This window comes from Mercenaria mercenaria, chromosome 8 (genome assembly GCF_021730395.1).
Source record: "Mercenaria mercenaria strain notata chromosome 8, MADL_Memer_1, whole genome shotgun sequence".
NCBI classification, from domain to species: domain Eukaryota; kingdom Metazoa; phylum Mollusca; class Bivalvia; order Venerida; family Veneridae; genus Mercenaria; species Mercenaria mercenaria.
In genome coordinates, this window is record NC_069368.1 from 3,117,948 (window position 1) to 3,137,725 (window position 19,778).

At 36.5% G+C, this 19,778-nt stretch overlaps 1 protein-coding gene across 1 annotated transcript in view; it reads left to right on the forward strand.

Moving 5' to 3' along the window:
* Window positions 1–13,869, forward strand: part of LOC123523190 (uncharacterized) — a 68,565-nt gene extending 54,696 nt beyond the window's left edge. Inside the window, exons 9-13 of the mRNA XM_045300877.2 lie at window positions 368–431; window positions 3,346–3,474; window positions 5,853–5,951; window positions 6,412–6,481; window positions 8,165–13,869. Of these exons, the coding sequence (XP_045156812.2) occupies window positions 368–431; window positions 3,346–3,474; window positions 5,853–5,951; window positions 6,412–6,481; window positions 8,165–8,271 (469 nt within the window). The 3' untranslated portion in view covers window positions 8,272–13,869. The remainder of the gene's footprint in view (window positions 1–367; window positions 432–3,345; window positions 3,475–5,852; window positions 5,952–6,411; window positions 6,482–8,164) is intronic.
* The last annotated feature ends 5,909 nt before the right edge of the window (window positions 13,870–19,778 follow it).

Sequence of the window (19,778 nt, forward strand, 5' to 3'; positions counted from 1 at the left end):
ACTGCGCGGATGCGCAGGCTGGTCTGGATCCATGCTGGTCGCAAAGGCACTATGTTGGTTTTCTCATGGCGTGGCTCAAATAGTTTGTTTAATTAATTTGAGAGAGAACAAGTGAGAAAACTGGTACAGAATCCACGAAAAGTTAAGTTAACTGACTGACTTAACATGAAATATATAAAATATTTATGCGAGTGCTTTACAGATATCTTCTTGCATCACCTTATACCAAAAACTGTCAAAGCAAACTTTGAAACGCAGGTGAGTGATCACGAGCAGTCATGACCCTCTTGTTTAGAGATTTTACAAATGTGCCTTGATCAGTAAATTAAAGATAATTAAACAAACACCAAACTGATTGTATTTTCAGTATCGAAAGAATGTCCAAAAAGACCAAACCGCTCACAGATTTCCTAGTTTCTGACACTACAAAGGTATGTTATTTTCAAAATGTTATACACACAGTCAGACTAGTGTTTAAGGACAGCCCTTTGGGATTTACATTGTGTATATTGAGGTTGTCACCTAGTAGAAGTAACATTGGGAAACTAAAATCAGGTAGTCTCTCAGTAGAAAATAATAACGTTGGGAAATTAGGAACTCATAGTCTGTCAGTATAAGTAACATTGGGAAATTGTTAACAAGACTTAGTGTTGTTTTTACTTGAAATAACGTTGGGAAATCGTTATCAGGGGGTCACTCAGCAGAAGTAACATTGGGAAAGTGTAATCAAGGGGGTCACTCAGCTGAAGTAAAATTGGGAATTTGTTATCAGGGGGTCACTCAGCAGAAGTAACATTGGGAAATTGTAATCAGGGGGTCACTCAGCAGAAGTAAAATTGGGAAATTGTTATCCGGGGGTCACTCAGCAGAAGTAACATTGGGAAATTGTAATCAGGGGGTCACACAGCAGAAGTAAAATTGGGAAATTGTTATCAGGGGGTCACTCAGCAGAAGTAACATTGGGAAATTGTTATCAGGGGGTCACTCAGCAGAAGTAAAATTGGGAAATTGTTATCAGGGGGTCACTTAGCAAAAGTAAAATTGGGAAATTGTTATCAGATGATCTCCCAGTAGTAGTAACATTGGGATATTGTTTACAGGTGATCACTCAGTAGTAGAGACATTGGGATATTGTTTACAGGTGGTCACTCAGTAGTAGTAACATTGGGATATTGTTTACAGGTGATCACTCAGTAGTAGTAACATTGGGATATTGTTTACAGGTGATCACTCAGTAGTAGTAACATTGGGATATTGTTTACAGGTGAACACTCAGCAGTAGTAGCATTGGGATATTGTTTACAGGTGATCACTCAGTAGTAGTAGTAACATTGGGATATTGTTTACAGGTGAACAATCAGCAGTAGTAGTAACATTGGGATATTGTTTACAGGTGATCACTCAGTAGTAGTAACATTGGGATATTGTTTACAGGTGGTCTCCCAGTAGTAGTAACATTGGGATATTGTTTACAGGTGATCACTCAGTAGTAGTAGTAACATTGGGATATTGTTTACAGGTGATCACTCAGTAGTAGTAACATTGGGATATTGTTTACAGGTGATCTCCCAGTAGTAGTAACATTGGGATATTGTTTACAGGTGATCACTCAGTAGTAGTAACATTGGGATATTGTTTACAGGTGAACACTCAGTTGTAGTAACATTGGGATATTGTTTACAGGTGATCTCTCAGTAGTAGTAGTAACATTGGGATATTGTTTACAGATGATCACTCAGTAGTAGTAGTAACATTGGGATATTGTTTACAGGTGATCACTCAGTAGTAGTAACATAGTGATATTGTTTACAGGTGATCACTCAGTAGTGGTAGTAACATTGGGACATTGAATATCTAAAAATCTGGTACTGTTCTTACATAAAATACTGATTCTGTTCTTACATAGGATATCAAAAATGATTACAAGTACTATTTTTAGCTCATCTGAGTTAAAAAAAAAAATGATGAGTTATTGTCATCACTTGAGCGGTTGTCGGCGTCGGCGTCTGCGTCGGCGTTGCCTGGTTAAGTTTTATGTTTAGGTCAGCTTTTGTCCTAAACTATCAAAGCTATTGCTTTGAAACTTGGGATACTTGTTCACCATCATAAGCTGACCCTGTATAGCAAGAAACATAACTCCATCTTGCTTTTTGTAAGATTTATGGCCACTTTTGTACTTAGAAAATATCAGATTTCTTGGTTAAGTTTTATGTTTAGGTCAACTTTTCTCCTAAACTATCAAAGCTATTGCTTTGAAACTTGGAATACTTGTTCACCATCATAAGCAGACCCTGTACATCAAGAAACATAACTCCATCTTGCTTTTTGCAAGAATTATTGCCCCTTTTGGACTTAGAAAATCAGTTTTCTTGGTTAAGTTTTATGTTTAGGTCAGCTTTTATCCTTAACTATCAAAGCTATTCCTTTAAAACTTGCAACACTTGTTCACCATCATAAGCTGACCCTGTACAGCAAGAAACATAACTCCATCCTGCTTTTTGCAAGATTTATGGCCCCTTTTGGACATAGAAAATATCAGATTTCTTGGTTAAGTTTTATGTTTAGGTCAACTTTTTCTCTTAAACTATCAAAGCTATTGCTTTAAAACTTGCAACTCTTGTTCACCATCATAAGCTGACCCTGTACAGCAAGCAACATAACTCCATCCTGCTTTTTGCAATAATTATTGCCCCTTTTGGACTTAGAAAAATCATTTTCTTGGTTGAATATTATGTTTAAGTCAACTTTTCTCATAAACTATCAAAGCTATTGCTTTAAAACTTGCAACAGTTTTTCACCATCATAAGTGGACACTGTACATCAAGCAACATAACTCTATCCTGCTTTTTGCAAGAGTGATGGCCCTTTTTAGACTTAGAAAATCATGGGTAGGACAATATTTCTATTATACAAAAAAAATCAGATGAGCGTCAGCACCCGCAAGGCGGTGCTCTTGTTCAATCTTACATAGAGTGTCTAAAGCAATGTAGTTTTATACCATTATCTTACAACAACAGTATCATATAATGGTGCTAAAATACCTTCTTTAGGTAACACAAGCTTGAGAAAATACCTGTTTTACTGAAACTGGTTAAATTTAAAGAAAATTGCAAAATGCAGTCTAGTGGTTCAGACTTCCCGTTTAGATGAAAACTTCAACTGAGATGCTTAATACAGTGCCAAAAAATTGGCAGTACTTAATTAATAGTGTGGAGAAAGTGCTAGTTATAGATTATTTCTTTGTGATGTTTTTGACAATCATTGAACATTTTCTCTTGTTCAAAAGGTTTTGTTTTCAGGAAATCATTATTTGTTTTCATTGCATTCAAAAATATTATTTTTTAGGAATACTTACAAAGCATTTACAATGGCAACATCCATAGTGATCTCCATGACAGATTTTTATCTGGAACAGTTCGAGAAAGAGCTAAAATGAAGCATCGAGGGTTTGGCCCTATTGACGATGATGATCAGGTTAGATACTGTTAATGTTTGTTTGTCTTGTTGGGTTTAATGTCGCACCAACTCAGTTGTAGCTCATATGGTGTCTTTCCAGCTTTGATGGTGGAGGAAGACGCCAGATGCTCCTCAGTGCATTTTTCATCACTGGCGGGCCCCTGGGTAGAACGACCTACCTTCAGTAAGCTTACTACTAGATGGCTTCCTCACATGAAGAATTCAATACCTCAAGTGAAACCCCTACCTACATCAGTGAGGGGAAAGTTATTTAAAGTCAGCAACCTTAGTCACTCGGCCATGGAGGCCCTCCCCCCTCGATATTGTTAATTGGTTATAATGGATGAGACACAAAGCATTTTTTTCATTGGCCTATTTGCCTATATGAGTAGTTTTCTATGCTGCTACAGTAGATAAGTGTTCTTCTGGTTACTTTTGTATTAGCTCACCTGTGTACAAGGTGCTCATGCTGAGATTTTAGGGTTGTTTGATGTATGTCCATCCGTCATCCACCATTTCTTTTAATACATCTCTTAAACCACTTAAATTTCAACCAAACTGAAGAGAGCTGTTCCATGGGTGGTCCCATTACACATTCCGTAAATTCTTAGTCATCCATGCTGAAATTTGGTTGCCATGGCAGCCAAAAGTAAAGACTGGAAAACTTTCCAGAAACTTGTCGTTTAGTTTTGGAATAATTTCACAGAAATGTTTCTTAGGCAATCCTCTTCCAAATTCATTCAGATCATTCTGTTTCCTTAAAAACATAGCCGCATGGGGACGGAACTACTTTATGCACAACTGTATGACAAACATTGAAAATTTTCTCTCATGGAACTGCTTGCCCAATTTCAAATAATTTGAAATGGTGCTCCTTAGAAGGTTAAAATTACATAACTAATTTCACTTGTAGTTTCTTCTGCCTTAGTATTACATTACTGCCACTGCACAAAATCCCCCAACCCCTCCCACATTACATCTCTCCTCTGATTTTGTTAGCTCACCTGTCACAGTTACAGGGTGAGCTTTTGTGATCACCCTTTGTCCGTCGTCCGTCCGTCTGTTGTCCATCCATTCACAGTTTCCTTGTGAACACGATAGAGACCACATTTTGTATTTGATTTTAATCAAACTTGCACACAACTTGTATGGGCATAATATCTCGGTTCCTTTTGAAAAATGGCCAGATCCCATCATGGGTTCCAGAGTTATGGCCCCTTCACAATTTGCTATTTTTGCTTGTGAACACTGTAGAGACAACATTTTGTAATCAACTTTAATCAAACTTGCACACAACTTGTATTGGCATAATATCTCGGTTCCTTTCAAAAACTGGCCAGATCCCGTCATGAGTTATAGAGTTATGACCCCTTAAAGGGGCTTAAATTTGCTATTTTGTCTTTTGCAGCCATATAGAGACCTTATTATGGTTTGATTTGATACAAACTTGCACAGAATGATTATCTTGATGATCTCTAGGCCTGGATCAAAACTAGGTCATGTCGGGTCAAAAACTAGGGCATCAGGTCAATCAAAGGAAAAGCTTGATAACAACCTAGAGGCCCCATATATGACCCTATCTTCATGAAACTTGGTCAGAATGTTTCTCTTGACTGTTCGTAGGCCAAGTTTGAAATTGGGTCATATGGGGTCAGAAACTAGGTCACCCAGTGAAATCAAAGGAAAAGCGTGTTAACAATATTGTTCATTTGATGTGCATGAAACTTGGTCAGAATGTTTGTCTGCATGAAATATCCTATGAATTTTTATATGGGTCATGTGGGGTCAAAAACTAGGTCACCAGGTCAAATCAAAGAATAAGCTTGTTTACACCCTAGGGGGCACATTTTTATTCCATCTTTATAAATTTTGGTCAGAATGTTATCATCAAGTCTTGGACAAGTTCGTATCTGTGGTCATGTGGGGTCAAAAACTAGGTCACTAGGTCAAATCAAAGAAAATGTTTGTGTACACTCAAGATGCCACGTTTTTTGGTCAAATCTTACTGAAAATCGGTCAGAATATTTGTTTCTATGTAATCACTAGGTAAAACATGTTTACACTGTTATGGTGTGTTACACAGGTGAGCAACCTAGGGCCTTCTTGGCCCTCTTGTTGAAATTTCTGGCATTATGTTTAATCTGCTGGAAATAGTTTGAAAATTATAAGCCCTTGGAGATCATTAGAAGAGAATATAATATTGCTGGAATTTAAGGAGAATCCATTACAATCCTTGTTATGGAACAGTTTAACCTAACAGTTAATTGATTGATTGTAACGGTATTTCTCTGTTATCTGCCTAATAATTTGATAGATTGGATAACAATTTGTCTAGGGTATTTTACCGTCTTGTGTTCATTCTATTAATTGAATGACTGTGACTTGTTTTATTGTAGATTGAGCTATTGCTGAACACATACCTGAACTTGTTGAAGGAGATCAACAAGAAAAACATTGATGAGATAAACTATGTGTTTGATGTCTGGGTACCTGAAGTAAGTGTATACATGTTGTACAGTCAAACTTTTATTTGAGACCACTATAGAGAAGGAAATTCTTTAAGGTCTTCTCATGAATCACTTGATTGGTCTACACCATGACCAAACTGTAACATTTTTCCATGTACCAGTTTAATTTTTTAATTCTTTTTCCCCTAAAACTAAAATTTGGCTGAAATGCTAGAACTCATCTATTACAGGCACATTATGAAAACATAAGGTTATTAATATTACAGAAACAGACAAGATTTTGAAACTAGTGCCTGCCATAAAACAGCCAGAAAACAAATAGCTTTGATCTATTTTAAAACTGCTGTAGTACAAAATGTTATTGCTTTAATAGTAAAAAGCTCTACAAAGTTATCAGCAATAGTTTCAAAAATAGAAAAGAAATGGTGTTGCCCCCAAATTTATTGTACCTGTAGATAAAGTACGAGCTTTTATATGTACATTACAGGGTGTTGTGTTTGCCTTAAAGAAAATGAAAGGATATAGCTGGAAACGAGCTTGGGAACAATTTAATAAAGGTACGTTGATTGCTATTTTGTTAAAGTTTGATAAACTACTTATGATTTAAGGGAAAATTTTGAAAATTCTCTCTGGATAACATATAAATGTGTTACCATTCTGAGCTGTTGTGCTGTATGGAGTCATCACGGCCAGTTTGTTTCCTTGCATATTGGAATTTTTTTCTACTGTTTATTTTACAAGTAACTATTGGTTTCAAAACAGTGATGTAAAAAGATTAACCCTTATCATAATTGATTCTGCCTTTGCGACTAGTGAAGATCATAATCAGCCTGCACATACGTGCAGTATGATCATGATCTGAACTGTTTGCCATTCAGTAAGTATTTTTTGGTATGCTCCCCTATTACAGTGAAACACCGCTCGCTCGAGGTCGCAAGGGGATGAGCAAAATGCTCGAGTTATCCATGGTTTCGAGCGACCCAAACATTGACCAACATCCGAAGAAAATTGAAGTTTGTTTTACCAATTGTCATCGAGACCATTGCAGAGGAAACGGTGATGCGTAATAATAACACACTCGTGACATTTTCAAAAACCGTATTACAAACGTTATTTATGATTGATCGTAAATGGCACATACGAAGAAACAGCTAAGACATTTTTTTTATTTGAAATACTGTAATCGAATTCGCAATTTTCTTCCCCAAATTAAGATCTCATAATTATCGTCTCAATTTTATGAAAAGGCTATCTTATTTCCTTTATTTGCATGCAAACAACTGTTGATTAAAATATTAAGATCTCATAATTATCTTCTCGATCCCGCAGAGAAAAGTAATAATTAATAACAATTTTGATCAATAAAATTTTTCTTCCACCTTTCGTCAATAATTGATCTCATTATCAGATCAAATATACCGACAAACAAACATTTAAGATAGTCGGGGAATAGACCATGCAATTCTCACGACGTGAGAAAATTTTAAATTAACCGATACATTCTGACCGCCGAAGGTGTGAAAAAGGTTGACACCTCTGCTCGAGTTTGCCATAAGCAACAAAGAGTAAATTAATACACAGGGACCAGGTGTCATGCTCGAGCGATCGAGTTATCGATGCTCGACCCAGCCATGGTAATTTCATATAGAAAATAGAAGGAAATCGGCCGGGACCACATGAATTGCTCGAGCGAGCCCAGGTGCTCAAGTCATCGATGCTCGAGCGAGCGGTGTTTCACTGTAACTGTTAATGGTAATGTCCAAATTGAAAGATGGACAAGTTCATTACAGAAATTTAGCAGGGTAGGGGTTAAAAAGTAATTTTAAGACAAATGATTCCTATTCTTCAGACTTGAAATAAGGATGAATATGTGCTTTTTACACTGTCATGTTAAATGAAATGGAACTTCTGTGACCAAATTGTTAAGGCCACTGGCTGCAAATCACTTGCCTCCAACACTATGGATTTGAACTTTGCTTTTGGTGTAAAACTCTAGCTTGTGGAAGATAAATGGTTTACACAGGTGTCAGTCCTTACCTCCAGTTATGCCCAGAGAAGCACCTTCCTCCAACGTAAAAACTTGAATGTCGCTGAAATTGTGTAAATATGAGTACAAAAACTCATTAAAAAAACATATATTAAATGAAATTTCTAAAATCTGCAATAAATTTTTCAATGCAGAGACAGATGAACATAGAAAAAATTATTGCAGGCATGTTTGATGTACATTTTTCTTTCAGGAGTACGAAGAACAAAAGAGGAGCTGAGGATGATTCATAAAGATATGATTGATATTGAAACATCCAGAAAGCAAATATCTGATAAGCCTACAGATTTCATCCTTTAGCCATACCATAGATCCTTCGTGCCTTCAACATTGATGAAAACTGAACTCTAACCAAGAGCGCTAACCAATCTTTCACAAAGGAGTGCAAGGTTAACTCGGTCATGATTTAGACCAGTTCAATTTTTGCTGACTGTGATAAAACCAAATGTTGTGTCAAATTTAGAAATTCTTAATCAGTTGTCAGTATTAATTCCAAATTTGATAAATTGATATGGTATTACAGTTGGCAGCAGTAATTGTGTACATGAGTGTTGAGTTTGTGTTTGAAGCAGCAAGTCAATATTACACTTTAAAAGACTGCCTGCTTAGCTCAAAAGGGAGCACGCAAATCTACAGATCACGGGTCATGAGTTTGATCCAGGTGTAAGGCGTATGTTCTCCATGACAAGTTGATGAAAGACAATATTTCTGAAATCATTTGTCCTCCACCTGATTCATGTAGGGAGTTTGGCAGTTACTTGTGAAGAACAGGTTAGCACTGGTAAAGAATCCAGGAACACTGATTAGTTTAAGTGCATGCACTTATATAACTGAAATTCCGCGCAGTCTGGTCAGGATCCATACTGTTCGCTAACAGTTTCTCTAATTCCAATAGGCTTTGAAAGCGAACAGCATGGATCCTGACCAGACTGCGCGGATGCGCAGGCTGGTCTGGATCCATGCTGGTCACAAAGCCACTATGTTGGTTTTCTCATGGCACGGCTCATGTATAGTATACATTGTTAGATATTTATCTGAAACTGAGTATGCTTGACTTCTTGACTTTTTGAAATCTTCAACAATACTGGTGATGAAGAACTTGTCCTGTATAAACAGAGGTATTATAGTGATCTTTCTAGACAATTCTAAATGTGGGACTAATTGTTGATAATGAATTTGCACAGATTATGCCACCATATCCAATTATTTATTTTGGCTGTGACATCTCTAGGTTCAGCTGATGTTTTATATTTCCGAGGGAACCATGTACAGTTCAGTTTTCCCTTGACAATGTGTACATATTAGTGTATTATGGAATTACAAATTATTATTAAAATATTGTAAAAGTATTGTAACTGCAAACATTTTCCAGTGTCGTTACTTTTGTATTGTTGTTTAAACATTGCCCCTGCAAAGTTTTAAGTGTATAATATGAATATATTGTTCTATTTTTCAATTTCAAGATGTGTATATAGAAATTCTCTGTACATGGCTATAAACGTATTCTGAATACTGTCTTCGAAATTTAATTTAATTACAAAATTTGATTATTTGCTTGCTACTAATAAATCCTTCTAACAATGACTTTATTCAAGAGCAAAGCACTGTTTGAGATACATTATTTTGATTCTAACATGATATTATTATGTACAGCATAGAGACATCCACCAAATATTTGCCAGTTTTGTGTGTTTTTTCCCAGTGTGCCGCTATGACGTTATATGCTACTGTGAAATCATTAATATTCGTGGGGACTAATTTTCGTGGATTTCGTGGTTGAGTCAATCCACAAAATTTAATCCCAACGAAAAAGTAAAATTTCCATTCATTTTATATTCAAAGTTTGAAATCCACGAATTCATATCCCCACGAAATTGCCGTTTTGACCAAAACCACGAAATTTGATGCCCACGAAATTAAATGATTTTACTGTATGTCATTATAACAGTGAATTGTTGCACAATAACACACAATGTTCTGCCTTCTTTGTTTAATAGGAAAACAAATCAGGTTTGGTTTGAAGGTCTCTTAGTATCCTGTGTCATTCACGCTGCCGCCCTGACACACTCGTGCATACATGGGTAACTTTTAAGAAAGCTCTGGCTCTATTTCAAAATAATTTACAAATATTTTATATGTTTGACAAACCAAAACTGTTCAAGCAAGCTGTCAAACTCAGTTGAGTGGTCTAGGTCCATCGTGGCCCTCTTGTTTGTTAGATTCATTATTCTTGAATACTGTAAGAGCCTGCATTTGCATTTTGTCTGAAGCATTGCCATATTTAACTTAAAAGTTCGTATTTCTTGGTTAAATCTTTTGTTCAGATCCACTGTACTATTGGAGCTATTGCCTTGAAACTTTATACATTTCTTTAGCAGTAGTTGATGTTGAAGAAGGCCGAGAATTATTACTCCTTCGTTGCATATTGCATAGTCAGTACAAAGGGGCATTGTCAGTTTGCTGTTCTGTTGTTTGCTCATAACTTCATAGCCATTTTTAGCCCACCATCATCAGATGGTGGGCTATTAAAATCACTCTGCGTTTGGGTCCGTCCATCCGTCATTCCATCCGTCCGTCCGTCCGTCCGTTAACAGTTTCTCGTTATCGCATCTCCTCAGAAACTACTCGGGGGATTTTGACCAAACTTTGTCAGAATGATGTATTGATACCCTAGTTGTGTCTCCCTGAAAATCAGACTGGTTCAACAATTTATGAGTGAGTTATGGCCCTTTGTTTATTTCTATAATTTATATAGATTTATATAGGGAAAAACTTTGAAAACCTTCTTGTTCAAAACCACAGAGCCTAGGGCTTTGATATTTGGTATGAAGCATCATATACTGGTCCTCTACCAAGATGATTCAAATTATTACTCTGGGGTCAAATATGGCCCCGCCCTGGGGGTCACATGGTTTATATAGACTTATATAGGGAAAAACTTTGAATAACCTCTTGTCCAAAACCACAGGGCCTAGGGCTTTGATATTTTGTAAGTGACATCATCTAGTGGTCTTCAACTAAGATTGTTTAAATTATAGCCCTAGGGTCAAATATGGCCCCGCCCTGGGGGTCATATGGTTTACATAGACTTATATAGGGAAAAACTTTGAAAATCTTCTTGTCCAAACCACAAAGCCTAAGGCTTTGATACTTGTAATGTAGCATCATCTAGTGGTTCTCTACCAAGTTTGTTCAAATTATCCTCCTAGGGTTGAATATGGCCCCGCCCCGGGGGTCACATGGTTCATATAGACTTATATAGGGAAAAGCTTTTAAAATGTTCTTGTCAGTAACTACAACATTTAAACTTGGACCACATGTATATTTTTGAGTGGCAAGATGAACCTTGACATGAGTTGACCTTGATTTTGACCTAGTGACCTACTTTCACATTTCTGTAGCTACAGGCTTCAAATTTGGACCACATGCATAATTTTGTGCACTGGAAAAAACTTTGACCTTTATTTTGACCTAGTGACCTACTTTCACATTTTTGAAGGTACAGGCATCGAATTTGGACCATATGCATAGTTTCGTGTTTCAAAATGAAATTTGACATTGATTTTGACCTAGTGACCTACTTTCACATTTCTCAAGCTACAGCCTTCAAATTTGGACTACATGCATAGTTTTGTGTACCGAAAAAATCTTTGACCTTGACATTGACCGAGTGACCTACTTTCACATTTTTGAAGGTACAGGCTTCAAATTTGGACCACATGCATAGTTTTGTATTCTGAAATAAAATTTGACCTTGACTTTGACCTAGTGACCTACTTTTACATTTCTCAAGCTACAGCCTTCAAATTTGGACCACTTGCATAGTTTTGTGTACTGAAATGACCTTTGACCTTTACATTGACCCAGTGACCGACTTTCACATTTCTAAGGTACAGGCTTCAAATTTGGACCACATGCATAGTTTTGTATTCCGAAATAAAATTTGACCTTGATTTTGACCTAGTGACCTACTTTTACATTTCTCAAGCTACAGCCTTCAAATTTGGACCATATGCATAGTTTTGTGCACTGGAAAAAACTTTTGACTTTTACATTGACCTAGTGACCTACTTTCACATTTTTGAAGGTACAGGCTTCAAATTTGGACCACATGCATAGTTTTGTATTCCGAAGTAAAATTTGACCTTGATTTTGACCTAATGACCTACTTTTACATTTCTCAAGCTACAGCCTTCAAATTTGGACCACTTGCATAGTTTTGTGTACTGAAATGAACTTTTACCTTAAGATTGACCTAGTGACCTACTTTCACATTTCTGTAGCTACAGGCTTCAAATTTAGGACCACATGCATAGTTTTGTGTACCGAAACAAACTTTGACCTTGACATTGACCTAGTGACCTACTTTCACATTTTTGAAGGTACAGGATTCAAGTTTGGACCACATGCATAGATTTGTGTTGTGTATGGAAATGAAATTTGACCTTGAGCTAGTCAATAAGTCTTGAAATTTGGAACACTCAAAAATGGCACATTGGTGGGCGCCAAGATCACTCTGTGATCTCTTGTAACATATTACTCAAGATTATTCATGGACATATTTTTATGTATTTATTTTATTGCCTGAAAAATGGTAATGTAAACTTAACCACATTCTTAACAGTCATTCTAACACAATTATGTAAATGGTGTTTATAGAAATAATAATTGTACAGTAAATTCTGATATTATGTACTATAATGACATTGATGTACTTAACTATTACCCTAAGTGCTTTATATCAATTGTAACTTGCCATTTTTGACCAAATCTGGCAAATGTGATCGATCATGCTGCCTTTTACAATGATTATTTAAGCAGCAGAGGTGTGTATAAAGTCTGCTACCAGAGACCTCCTATCAAGTGTTTATGTTTCATGATTGTATACTTTAAATGTTTTAAGCACTTTCTGTTTTATGCATGAAGTTGTTAAAAAATACCAGTTCGGAAATGTATTTTGTTATTTCATTTGTATTTGGGAAACAGTCAGCTGTTACTTTCCTGTATCATTGAAGGTATTTACAACTGTTGTCCATGTTGCCATGTGGGAAATACTTTTTACAGCTTCCCAAAATCCAGTAAAATATCAGTATAATCAGTTTTAGCTCGTCTGAACCAAAGGTTCCGGATGAGCTATTTAATTAGTGTAGATGGATTGTCCAGCATCCATCCTCCACAATTTACATCAACATATTTTCCTCTAAAACTATTTGTCGGATTTATCCCAAACATGGTTTTCAACATCCAGGAAAAACCCCTTTCTCAAGTTTTCAATTGGTTCTGCTTGACTTTTTTTTTTCAGGGGCCACTAGAGCTAAAAATAGAAGGAAAAAAACCCATTAAACTAATGAACAGCTTGGTGGATTTTCATTAACTAAATCTGCAGTACTGTATCATTATAAGGTCCTCTCTCAAATTTGTTCAAATTGAGTTGCTTTGCCCCTTTTTATATGCCCGAAGGGACGTATTATGTTATAGCCCCCGTGTCCGTTCGTCAGCAATTTCGTGTCCGCCCTGTAACTCTTGAACACCTTGAAGGATTTCAAAGAAACTTGACACAAATGTTCACCACACCGAGACGACATGCAGAGGTCTCGCTTCAAGGTCAAGGTCACAATTAGGAGTCAAAGGTCTTATCAGTTTGTTTCGTGTCCGCTCTGTTACTCTTGAACTGCATGAAAGATTTCAAAGAAACTTGGCACAAATGTTCACCACACTGAGACAAGTGCAGAGCGCATGTTTAGGATGACTCGCTTCAGGGTCAAGGTCACACTTAGGGATCAAAGGTCATATATTACTTTGCTTTGTGTATATTGCTCTGCATTGCAATGCTCTTGTTTTTATTTGGCAGATCCCTTTTTTATATGCCCGTTTGAAAAACGGGACGTATTATGGGAACGGCGGGCGGGTTGGCGGGCGGGCGGGCGGGCGGCGTCCACAGACCTTGTCCGGAGCATATCTTCTACATGCATGAAGGGAATTTGATGAAACTTGGCACTGTTGTTCACCATCATGAGACGGAGTGTCATGCGCAAGAACCAGGTCCCTAGGTCTAAGGTCAAGGTCACACTTAGAGGTCAAAGGTCAAATTCAAGAATGACTTTGTCCCGAGCATATCTTCTTCATGCATAGAGGGATTTTGATGAAAGTTGGCACAATTGTTCATCATCATGAGAAGGAGTGTCATGCGTAAGAACCAGGTCCCTAGGTCTAAGGTCAAGGTCACACTTAGAGGTCAAAGGATACAAGAATGAAAATTTTGTCCGGAGCATTTCTTCTTCATACATAGAGGGATTTTGATATAACTTGGCACAAATGTTCACCACCATGAGGCGGAGTGTCATGCGCAAGAACCAGGTCTCTAGGTCTAAGGTCAAGGTCACACTTAGAGGTCAAAGGATACAAGAATGAAAACCTTGTCCGGAGCATGTCTTCTTCATGCATAGAGGGATTTTGATATAACTTGGCACAAATGTTCACCACCACGAGACGTAGTGTCATGCACAAGAACCAGGTCCCTAGGTCTAAGGTCAAGGTCACACTTAGAGGCCAAAGGTCAGATACAAGAATGACTTTGTCCGAAGCATTTCTTCTTCATGCATGGAGGGATTTTGATGTAACATGACACAATTATACACCATCATGAGACGAAGTGTCATGCGCAGTTCCCTTCTTTCGAATTACTTCCCTTTGTTGTTACTATAAATAGCTTATATTGTAACTTTTTCATTACTAGTCATAGGGAAAAATCGAGACCACTTTTCTGTAGTACAATATGCATGCTACATCCAATTTTGAGGTGTATTTTGACCAGTCTGTACCTGGTAAAGATTTTTGTGAGGACTTACAATTTTTTTTTTGATTTTTTTTTTTTTTTTTTTTTTTTTTTCAGATTAACTTCCCGTAGTTGTTACTATAAATAACTTATATTGTAACTTTTTTATAATTGACCGTAGGGAAAAACCAAGACCACTTTTCTGTGGTACAACATAGATGTTACTTTCCAATTTTAGGTTTATTTTAAGGTATCTCTACCTGGTAAGGAGTTTTTTTGTGGACTTAGAAAAACAAAACACTTAGTTATTACTAAACAACCACAAAGTTAAAATTCCATTTGCAAATACAGGTGCTAGAGTAAAGAAATTTGCTGTGACGGGCGTATATTTTGACATTCTTGCACTCTTGTTGTTCACTTACAATAATTTTGTTTTTAATAACTTCCCTTTTATGTTACTATAAATAGCTTATTTTGAAACTTTTTAGGTCACCTATGCTCTGGTGAGTTTTTGTGATCGCTAGATGTCCAGCGTCTGTCGTCTGTCAACATTTAGCTTGTATATGCGATAGAGGCTGTATTTTTCAACTGATGTTCATGATATTTTGTCAGACCTTGATGAAATCTAGGCAGAGTTCGAAAATGGGTCATCTGGGGTCAAAAACTAGATCACTAGGTCAAATCAAAGAAAAACCTTGTATATGCGATAGAGGCTGTATTTTTCAACTGATCTGCACGAAATTTTGTCAGAATGATTGCCTTGATGAAGTCTAGGCCGAGTTCGAAAATGGGTCATCTGGGTTCAAAAACTAGGTCACTAATCAAATCAAAGAAAAAACTTGTGTATGCGATAGAGGCTGTATTTTTCAATTAATCTTCGTGAATTTTGGTCAGAATGATTGCCTTGATGAAGTCTAAGCCAGATTCGAAAACGGGTCATCTGGGGTCAAAAACTAGGTCAATAGGTCAAATCAAAGGAAAACCTTGTGTATGCGATAAAGGCTGTATTTTTCAACTGATCTTCATGAAATTTTGTCAGAATGATTACCTTGATGAAATCTAGGCCAGTTTCGAAAATGGGTCATCTGGGGTCAAAAACTAGGTCACTAGCTCAAATCAAAGAAAAACCTTGTGTATGCGATAGAGGCTGTATTTTTTAATTAATCTTCTTGAATTTTGTCAGAATGATTACTTTGATGAAGTCTAGGCCAAGTTCGAAAATGGGTCATCTGGGGTCAAAAACTAGGTCACTAGGTCAAATCAAAGAATAACCTTGTGTATGCATTAGAGGCTGTATTTTTCAATTAATCTTCATGAATTTTGGTCAGAATGATTGCCTTGATGAACTCTAGGCCAAATTCGAAAATGAGTCATCTGGGGTCAAAAAACTAGGTCAGTAGGTCAGATCAGAGAAAAACCTTGTGTATGCGATATGGCTGTATTTTCCAACTGATCTTCATGAAATTTTGTCAGAATGATAACCTTGATGAAATCTAGGCCAAGTTTGAAAATAGGTCATTTGGGGTCGAAAACTAGGTCACTAAGTCAAATCAAAGAAAAACCTTGTGTATGCGAAAGAGGCTGTATTTTTCAATTAATCTTCATGAATTTTGGTCAGAATGATTGCCTTGATAAAATCTAGGTCAAGTTTGAATATGGGTCATCTGGGTTCAGAAACTAGGTCACTAGATCAAATAAAAGAAAAACCTTGTGTATGTAATAGGGGCTGCATTTTATACCGGATCTTCATGAAATATGATCAGAATGTTTGTCTTTATGAAATCTAGGTTGAGTTTGAATATGGGTCATCTAGGATTAAAAACTAGGTCACCCAGTCAAATTAAAGATAAAACTTGGGTACGCAATAGGGGCTGCATTTTACACAGGATATTCATCAAATTTAGTCAGAATGATTGCCTTGATGAAATCGAGGCCAAGTTAGAATATGGGTCATCTGTGGTCAATAACTAGGCCACTAGGTCAAATCAAAGAAAACCCAGTGTATGCGATAGAGACTGCATTTTTCAATTGATTTTCGTGAAATTTGGTCAGAATGATAGCCTTGATGAAAGTAAGGTCAAGTTTGAATATGGGTCATCTGGGGTCAAAAGCTAGGTCACTAGGACAAATCAAAGAAAAATGTTTTGTATGTGATAGAGGCTGTATTTTTCAATTGAGGTTCATGAAATTTGGTCAGAATGGTTGCCTTGATAAAATCTAGCTCAAGATTGATTGTAGGTCATCTTGGCTCAAAAACTAAGTCACTAGGTTAAATTGAAGAAAATACTTGTTTACACCTAAAGAGACCACATTTTTGGTCCAATTATACAGGTTCCATAACCATGTTTTGCAATTTTACAAAATTATGCCCCTTTTTGACTTAAATATTCATTCAATTGACAAGACTGTTGAATAGTTGAGCATTGTTGTCCTCCGACAGCTCTTGTTTACAGCACTTTGACCCCTTTTAGAGGAAGCTGGAATTGAAATGGAAAAAGCTTTTACTAACTTCTCATAAATTGCTTGGTCAATTTTCATGGAACCTGGTCAATAGCATCATTGTACGGTCCTCTCCCAAATTTTTGAGCATGCGAATTTGTGCACCTGGGTGTTTTATGTGGGATGTTGCTCAGTCTGACCAGAGTTATGACCTTTGATTTATTTAAAAAATAAGCATAAATGGTAAAAAAGTTTTGCAAGTATCACAAAAATGAATTTAACCTAGTCATAAAACATTAGATGATTGTTATATAGCATGTGAAGCACCTGGGTCCAGTTGTTCGTAAGGCAGTTAAATTTAACAATTCGTTAAGTCCATACTGCCTACTGCTCACCACTAAGATAACTAATGCCCCCAATTAAAGGGAATATAAACGTTTACTAAGTCTTGCATTCTCAACAAGTATCGTACTAACTTTAATTAATTTAGGTTCATGAACTGCTTGATGGATCTTCAGCAAAATGTGTGTAGCATCATTCATTTTTAGCTCGACTATACGAAGTATAAGGAGAGCTATCCTACTCGACCCGGCGTCGGTGTCTTTCCACGTCCCCACCTTGGTTAAGTTTTTTTACACTTTCTCTTTTTTCAACTTATCTCTGTAATTACTCGATGGAATTGATTCAAACTTGAAATACTTATTCCTCATCATCATCCGACATAAGGGCCATAACTCTGGCACCAATATTTCATGAATTATCCCCCCTTTTCACTGTTATTACTGAATGGATTTGATTCAAACTTATATAGATGTTCAGCATCATCACCCACATCATATGACACAAGATGCTTAACTCAGGCACCATTTTTTCATGAATTATTCCCCCTTTTTAATTAGAATTTTAGGTTAAAGTTTTGGTGCACTTTCACTCTACCTCTGTTATTACTGAATGGATTTGATTCAAACTTAATATAGTTGTTCAGCATCATCACCCACATCATATGACACAAGATGCATAACTCTGGCACAATTTTTCATGAATTATTCCCCTTTTTACTTAGAATTTCAGGTTAAAGTTTTATGCACTTTCACTCTATCTCTGTTATTACTGAATGGATCTGATTCAAACTTAAACAATTGTTCAGCATCATTACCCTTATCATATGACACAAGGTGCATAACTCTGGCACCAATTTTTCATGAATTATTTCCCCTTTTTACTTAGAATTTTAGGTTAAAGTTTTGATGCACTTTCACTCTGTCTCTGTTATTACTAAATGGATTTGATTCAAACTTAAAATAGTTGTTCAACATCATCACCCACACCATATGACACAAGGTGCATAACTCTGGCACCAATATTTAATGAATTATGCCCCTTTTTGCTTAGGAAATACTTAGATAGTGTTTTGATACATTTTATCTTTACCTCTCTTATTACTTTAAGTTAATATTTTTGACATACACTCGGGCTATTGTGCAATATCTTCATCCACAATTGGAGTCATTAAACACTCCAGTGACAGCTCTAGTTTCCTCAGATGTGCCCAGTTTCACTATCCAGCATTGAAATAGCCGAGCGCGCTGTCTCCTGTGACAGCTCTTGTTTTATAAGGTCCTCTCCCCAATTTGTTTGTATGTGGGAACTTGGCCACTTTTTTGATGGTCTCTAGGGCTAAAGATAGAAATAACTTTATACAATATCTTGTTACGAAGCGCTTGATGGGTCTTCATTAAGTTTGGTCTGTTGTATTCTTATAAAGTCTTCTGTTCAACTCCAAGTAGGAGCTGCATGGTTTCTTTAATGGGACGTTAGCGCTAAAAAGAGAAATATCTTTCAATTACGTTTTCTCTTGAACTGCTTTGTTGATCTTCATTAAACAAGATCTGTTAGTCCTCTCTCAAATTTTGGTTATATAGGGGCACTTGACCTGTTTTATATTTTTAATACAAAACTCAGTTGTTACCATTCATGATTAAGTGTGTCATATATGTATTTTATATAGTATAATAGTTATGGTCAGGTGAGCAACTTTGGGCCTATTTGACCATCTTGTTTTGTATGAAATACATGTATATTTTGCTTTGTAAAATAACTTATGTGCCTGTCTTTCCTGTTATACTCCTAGATATAAAGTATATTTGGGTTTTATTGGAGTCACACGTCTTTCAGTTTGTCTGTATGTTATTTTTTCCCAAGGCATATGTCTCTGAAAGTTTTACCACACATTTCCTTGTATGATGCCTTTTTACACCTATGACCACCCCCTTATCATGGGTGCATATTATACACAATTTTTAAACAATTTTACAGCTTGAAAACAAATTTGTTTTAAGATTTTTCGCCATTCCTACTCATTGCTGATAATTACCAAACAGACAAGAACAAAGACAGTCACAAATTTTGTTATTAAGGACGTATGCTAGAATTTGGTGCGAAAATTTTCCCAATAACAGAATTTCTTCAAACTTTGGATATTGAAGGACAATCATCTAAGAAACAAAAAAATGCAATGAAAATCATAGGTCACCGGTATCGAAAAAGAGTTATCTGCCCTTGAAAACGGCATTTCCCCCAAAAATGACGTTTT